Here is a 7,645-nt window from a genome sequence, read left to right as displayed (position 1 = left end):
TTTTTTATTTCAGTATTTCATTTGGATTTTTTAACTTTTGGCCTTCCTTAGTTTAAAGGGAAAAATCCAAAAACTTATGCTAGGTTTCTTATTTTCATTTTACAGACCCTATACTTTTTTCATTTGAGTGGAAAAATATTTTTATTAGAATTAATGTTTAAAAATATTTTCATAAACTATTTACATTTCAATATTTTAAAAGTTTCAGCCGTTAATGGACAAAATGTCTGTCCCCACGAGTTTGAAGACATGTCTGAGACTCAAAATATGGTTTTAGTGTCAGGGTTACAGTTAGGTTAAGGTTAGGTTTAAGCTCAGGGTTAGAATTGGGCATTCATGTTGGCTGTTAGGGTTAGTGCATAGGGGAAGTATTATCTCAATTAGATGTCCCCACAAAGATATAAAAACAAGTGTGTGTGTGTGTGTGTGTCCTGGTTTGGATGTTCCAGCTGGATCGGAATGCTGTTACCATGGGTGATAAGATGCCAAACATCTGCCTCTCCTGCAATCACATGACTCTGATCCGCCTGGACTATAGCAGGAAACAGCAACAATGAAACATGGTAAACATGTTGATAGTGAAGATGTGATGATGATGAAGGCTGTTCGTCCTTTGTCTGTGGAGCTGAAGGATAATTAAAGTTTTTAACAGTGCTTTATTTAAAACTGCAGTTCATCAGACAGTCTGAAGCTGATTAAATGTTAAATCAGAGACGTGTCAGCAGGGGGCAGAATTTGCTGCCATCACATAATTCCCACAGTGCTGAGCGGCCCATTGGATTGTGACACAGACCTGTTTTGACCTTTTATAAATGCCTCAGAGTCTGTCAGACACATGCAGGGGAGGGGGGATGTGAAGGAGATTTGAGCACCCGCCCTTTCAAACATCTCTGCACGGCCCTGGAGTCTGTACTGATACATCTCTGGGGCATGACTAGCATAGACTGCTAACTATTGTAACTATGGCGACGCTCCATGATCTGCCATTATTGCAAAAAATGGTCCACAGGAGTGACTGGAATGACACAACTCTCCCCTTCATTGACTCTAATTTGAGCCAACCAGGTAAAAGTGAGGGTATGATGTGAAATGTAGGAATGAACTGAACCAAATGAGCCTGCTGATGTTCATCAATTACTTCCTGTGAGGAAATAAATCTGTTGATGTCTCCACTTCACAAACAAATAAGCAAACAAACATTTGTGGCAAACAAATCTAAACCATTAGGATAATTTTAAAAAGTTGGACTTTAAAGACTTTATTTTCTTCACATATTTAATTTGACTTCTTTGGACTTCTTAAATTCAGATTTATATTTGGATTTAATTGGATTGGAGATATGGTTACTATATATATATATATATATATATATATATATATATATATATATATATACATAAATTTCACTTTTTATTTCTAAATGCTGACTTTGTTCAATAATGTATTTTTTCTTCATTTACAATTTTTTTGACTTGTGAAGTTTCTTCTTCAGCTGCTCTTTTCTGAAACTGCAGGAGCAGAGTGGAAGATGGGAGTTGTTGTCCAGCAGGTGCCACAAATGAGCTGTTTGAAGATATTTGTTTTATTTAATTAAGTTTTATTTTGTATTCTTTTATTTTTTGAGTTATTGTTGTTAATTTATCAAACATCACAAATGTAAACACAGCTGATCAGTCAGTTGACGCTTAGATGTCCTCAATCAGCTTCAAAGAAGGTTAAAAGCATGATGGGAAATGTAGGAAGAAGTCTGGGTGACTTTGTCTGTGAAGGTTCTCAGTCATCCAGGTCATTGTAGTCAGTGATGGAGGAAAGAAAAGTGTCTGGACTTCTTTAAGTTGCTTGAAGACATTTCACCTCTTATTTGAAAAAGCTTCTCGGATGAGAGGTGAAATGTCTTCAAGCAACTTAAAGAAGTCCAGATGCTTTTAAAACATGAAGCTCAAAAATGCACGTCAGTGAATGCATTGCTATGCAGATGAACTTGATGGCAGTCCCTGTGGGGTGTCAGTGAATGCATCGCGGCTGCTGCTCTGATGTTTCAGATAAAAGCGAGTGGTTGATAAGAGTGCGATTTCACGCTCCGGTGAAAATATGCAAACACAGCAGAGGAAGCCAATCAGAGCTGAGATCAGATCCCAGATGTTCGCCTCCACAACTCACCAGACACAAGGCCACACCTGCCAGCCTGACAGGGGCGCTGCAGTCACTGTGGTCTGTGATGGTACCGGCGTCGGCTCCTATGTGTTTGTTTCTCTTCATGTTTTACTGGTTACTTTTCGTTTGTCTCTGCTGTTCTTGCTTCAGACGTCAGTGATAAAAAAAACCTCCAGGCTGAATTTCATTAAACTTTTTGAGGAGGTGGAGTCGGCCCAAGGAAGACGAGCTTTACCTTTGATTTCACAAAGCTCTGATTTTTGCAGGAGAGGCGACACGTCTTCAAGAAACCTAAAGAAGTCTAGTTGGTTTTCTTTCAAGCTCCTTATACAATATTTATTTTGTGGTTAATTACTCACATGTTTGTTGGGAAGAGACAGTGTTTCTGGTGCCGACCTGCTTCACTGATCTATTATTGATATGATTCACTGCTCAGCCTCTCGGACTTTTGCTTCTTTCTGCTGCTAAAAGCACATTTTTAAATATATTTTTACTTCCCCAATGACCTCGTCCTCTCATTACCCAGAATGCCGCTGTGTTGGCCTCAATTATCCAGAGCAGAACCTTCAGATTTATCAGGCCGGTGGGGATCCGGCTGCCTTTAATCTGCTGCCAAACATCTGATCAGAGAGTAGTGGGGATAGAGAGGTGAGCAGTCTGACTGTTTCCTCTGATTTGACCATGAGCAGCGACATGCGCTGAAGTCAGCTCACTCCAAATCCCAGACGTTTCCCGACCTCTGTGATGTATGCACAGGTGAAAACCAAGGAGGATCTTCTCTAACAACCTAGAGGTGAAGGAAAGTATACTGCTCTCTGATTGACTGTTTATCAGGCCTTGATGTCAGAGTTAACAACCAGCAAACAACTGAACAAAGACAAACTATGCTCTGCAAACAACAGCCAATCAAAACCAACCTTCTCAGAAAAGACACCAGTAAGGTGTCTGAAATCTGTGGTACTCTTGACCTTAGACATTACTGCACATAACACAATAATGTATCTGATACACTTGTGTCGTCACCATTATCATCATTATGTTGGTTCAGGATCAACACTGCTGACCAGTGGAGAAAATGTGGAGAAAAAAAGAAAACGATGGCTTGGTTTGTATGAAACTCAAAAGTGTTTTCTTTATTAATTTCTACAATATAACAAATAAAGTACCAAGCTGTTAACATTTGAGTGTTTGTGGATGTGAGTGGAAGAGTAATCTGCAGAGAACCTTAAAACTGGGCCAAACCGACCAGTGCGTGCAGTTTTTATGATCTTTCGAGCGTTGGCTTTAAAGTTATAGGGTGGTACTAGCTAAAATAACTGTCCAGAGGCATTACCATAATGTGTGACAAGACACACACACACCTGGTTAGCAGGTATTGAGCTCTCCATTTGCCATCTAAGCAAACTCCATCTTCATCCCTCCTCCTCTGTATATTTACTGATAACACATTTTCACAGTGCGTAATAAAAGCATGAACATGTTGCTGCTTAGGTCAGGCCAGTCCTCTAAAACAGGTTTGAATATAGATCATTGGGACTTCCTGCTTAAATAGAGGTTAGATAAAGGTCCATGTAAGGTCATCATTTTGAGACAGAGCTTTTTAGAAGTTCAGACCAAACATCAATAGGAGTTGGAAAAAGAACAAAAGCTGCAGTTCCTCTAGCGTCTAGCAGAGGTAGCAGTGAGTCAGTCAGTAGAAATAAATATGTTTCCACCTGATACAAAAACTCTTTTGGTATCTATAGCTAATTTAAAAATTCCGTTATTAGGGGTGTGGTCTCTGTGACGGACAGGTGAATGGTGATACAGGTGGCTGTAGCTGCTAGCTGTCTGCTAATTTCACCTGGACTAGACCTCTGGCCCATGTTTGTGCTGTTGGAGCCTTTTTGAACATTTTAATGACATCATGTGACCAATAATATGATTGCTGTGAGGTCATTGTACTAACAGATGGTCCAAGAAGACAGTACTCCAGTTTTGCATCTGATGGTACCAAACAGTCTCTGGCTGTAGTACAATAATCAAGAGTTGGCTGATAACAGACTGTCCTTTTTATTTTTTAAAAATTTTTTTAAAAATTAAAAAAAAAAATGATAAGACTGTCCACAGGCCAGTGAGTTGTGCTGTAGCGGCCATGTTTGTATAACATCTTTGGGACTGTTTAAGGGTCCTGGGAATACTGTAGGTCAGAGAAGGTCCTGTTTTTAAAGCTGCGGGAGGAAAAACCCTCACAGTGCCTCCGATGATGTCACTTTCTCTTTTCTGACTCCTTAAAAATCTTAACTTCTTGACTCTTTCATGATCAGTTTTGAAGTCCACTGATTGTTAACATGAGTCATGTGACCACTGAAAACATCATGCCCTGCTCTGCCTTGCTCTGATAAACTGGGAGGACTAGTTCACACTCTGGAAACGCCAGAAGAGGTCAGACATCACTGGGGTCATCAAAGTGTGGAAGCTTAATCTCATTTAATGTGATGCATGCCTGCAAACAGCCTCAGAAACACCAGACGTGAAAAAAATAAAGTTTCACTTACACAGACAGGCTTCAGATGTCTCAGGTGCAATTATGCTGTCCAGCTGAAACATATGGAAGAATCTATATATAGATATCTCTCTCTCTCTCTCTATCGTGTGATTAAAAATTTAAATCTCAAGAAATTCTAAATGATCACAGCATGAATTAAAAATTAAGTTACTGATCATTTAGAGAAAAAAAGTCCAAATGTTGCTATGGCCTCTCATTGTGTCTGTGACACAAATTGTGTTCACCGTACGAGGCTGTAACCATCGATGACTTCGCGTCTGTCCACAGCAGCAGCTCATTTTGCACAAATCTGCCCGACGTGGACTGAAAACGGAGTTTGACCTAACCAACAGTCAAAAACATGAACATTACAAACTGATGGAAGGTTTAATAAAGCAGCAGGGCTCTTAAAGGAGCCAATCAGATCCCAGGAGGATCAATAATGAGACAGAGGCGCTGATCAGTTTGCAGCTGATTTATTCAGCTTCACATACACACTCCATCATAACGCACAGAATCACTGGTTTTTGGATTTCCCTTTTTTCCTTCATATTGCACCAAAAATAATGAGCAAACAACAGCATGAAAAAGCAACAAACTTCTTGTTTCCCTCAAACCTTTTTACACACCAGTAGGTACAGACAGGCCTGAATGTGTGTAACCAGTAAAACAAGGGAGTAAAGCAAGGCAGGCCACACGGGTTTGAACCCTCACATAGGAGACCAGTGGAAGAGTCTGACATTCCCTTTGACTGTACAAAAATAGGCTTGAAAATATTTAATCTAGTTTCCTTAAAAAGATGAGGTATGCTCGGTTCGGTAATATCACAAATATCCACACCTGAACGGGAAAAAAAAAAAAATGTCAGTCGGTGTCGTCCGGGTCCGACCCGAGCGGCAGAAACGAGTCCATAAAAGCCTATCGGTTCATCTGCTCACGAGCACCAAGTCCACGCCAGAACGCAGCCAGCCACAGCGCTTGGAGCCCGTGCAGCAGCAGCCGCGACACCCCGCTCCCTGACCGGAGCTCGAACGGGGGTGAAGGGTCAGACTAGCAGGTAAACACCAGGTCCGTGAAGTCGGCCTTCAGCCAGTCAGCGGCAATCATCTCGCTCAGCTCCGGCGTGCAGTAGTCCGGGAACTCGAAGTGGGACCCGAGGCTGCCCCCCTCCGTGCATCCACAGGCGTCCAGGTCCTTATCCACAAGCGACAGGCTCAAGCTCCCCGAGGCCGAGCTAGACGACGAGTTCCACGGGTCAGAGCAGGACTGCAGGCCGCCCAGGAAGTTGGAGGTGAAATCCAGCGGCTCCACGGGGAGGTCATCCAGGTCTTCCCCGCAGCAGGAGGAGGCGGAGGTGCAGACGGAGCGGGAGGGGGAAGCTGGGGAGAGGGAGGCGGGGTGGACCGGCGTGCTATGCCGTGTGAAGCTGAAGTAGAGACGGCCAGAGGACGGGAGCGTGCTGGGTCCCACAGCGGAATCCCGGGGGGGCAGCTTGGTGATACTGTAGCAGGGCAGCTCTTCTTCCTCCTCCTCCTCTGAGGATGATGAGGATGAGTCGTCATTGTCCTCCTCCTCGCTGTCCGTATAGTCACGTTTGCTGAGTGTAATAGCGCTCGGCACGTACCGTAACCGGTGATCCGTCTGCCGGGCGCTGAGCTGATAGCGGGGGTTCAGTAGCTGGTACTCGGGGTCCGGCTGCTGGTGTTTCAGCTGGTACCGGGAGTTTAGTTGCTGGCACCGGGGGTCTAGTTGCTGGTGTGGGTTATCTCGGTCCTGTGGTTTCCGCTGGTGGCGGGAGTCCGTCTGCTGGTCTTGCGGGGGGAGACTGCCCGCTTTGACGGCCCCGCCCACCGTCTTGCCGGCTCGGGGGAACTTCTTCGCCGCAGCAGGGGTCTTGTGAGACGGTGTGTCGTTTCTCTCCTGGTACTGACCGGCCGACCTCCCCTCGGTCCGGGGCTTCTTCTTGGGCCGGTACTTGTAGTTAGGGTAGTCGGCCATATGCTGCAGCCGGAGGCGCTCCGCTTCCCGGATGAACGGAACCTTCTCGTTGTCGGTTAACATTTTCCAACGCTTCCCGAGCCACTTGGAGATCTCGGCGTTGTGCATGTCCGGAGACTGCTCCATGATCTTCCTCCGCTCGATTTTAGACCACACCATGAAGGCATTCATGGGCCGTTTGATGTGGCCCGAGGCAGTCTTACGCCGCTCCGGTTTCTGCGGCGAGGGGCTGCCGGCACAGGCCCCCACCGTCCGGCTCCGCTCCGGGGCAGCTGCTTCACGGTAGCCGGCGGTGAGCCTCGCCTCAGTGGGCTCCTTGTGCAGACCCATCGTCTGAAATAATCCCTGAAAGCCACCGGGCCGGACCGGCTGATCCCGCTGATGTTCCCGCGGTTTCCTTCAGTTTCTCAGTTTGTCTGTACTCGCGCCCCTCAGTCACGCTTAATGCATTTCGTGCGCGAGCTCTCAAACCGGCGTCTTTTTAACCGAAGTAGAAGTCGTTCCCGCCCTCAACCAATCAGCGTTGTTTTGCAAGAACACCTTCCCGCCTCCGCTTCGCCCTCAGCGAGTCACAGTGTAGAGCTCCTCCCCCGCGTGTTAGCTCACCCGCCTCAGGCCGTTACTCCAAATCATTCTCAATAGATCAATCAGTGAAAGTAATCAATGGTTGCGGCTCTCTATCGACAAAAGAGAAATATTCCCATTGTGTGTGTGTGTGTGTGTGTGTGTGTGTGTGTGTGTGTGTGTGTGTGTGTGTGTGTGTGAGAGAGATGGTTCAGTGTGAACAAACTGGTGGTCACTTACATATTGAATAAAGCCTGGTTTATTTCACTGTTTAATAACAATCACAGCTGGATCTCATGTGTTTCTGATATTAAATGAGTGAAAAGCTCAGCGCTCAGGTAACAAGCCCTCTAAGGCTCCTTGAAGAGTCCTTAAGGACATCCCAGGAATCCTTTAGGAAGG

At 45.0% G+C, this 7,645-nt stretch overlaps 1 protein-coding gene across 1 annotated transcript; it reads right to left on the bottom strand.

Moving 5' to 3' along the window:
• Nucleotides 1-5,141: 5,141 nt before the first annotated feature.
• On the bottom strand, nucleotides 5,142-7,200 carry sox11b (SRY-box transcription factor 11b). Its single transcript, XM_026194948.1, has one exon. The coding sequence runs from the start codon at nucleotides 7,007-7,009 to the stop codon at nucleotides 5,732-5,734; it is 1,278 nt and encodes a 425-aa protein (XP_026050733.1). The 5' UTR covers nucleotides 7,010-7,200; the 3' UTR covers nucleotides 5,142-5,731.
• Nucleotides 7,201-7,645: the final 445 nt, after the last annotated feature.

This window comes from Astatotilapia calliptera, chromosome 15 (genome assembly GCF_900246225.1).
Source record: "Astatotilapia calliptera chromosome 15, fAstCal1.2, whole genome shotgun sequence".
Lineage (NCBI taxonomy): Eukaryota > Metazoa > Chordata > Actinopteri > Cichliformes > Cichlidae > Astatotilapia > Astatotilapia calliptera.
This window is presented reverse-complemented; position numbering and strand designations above follow the sequence as displayed.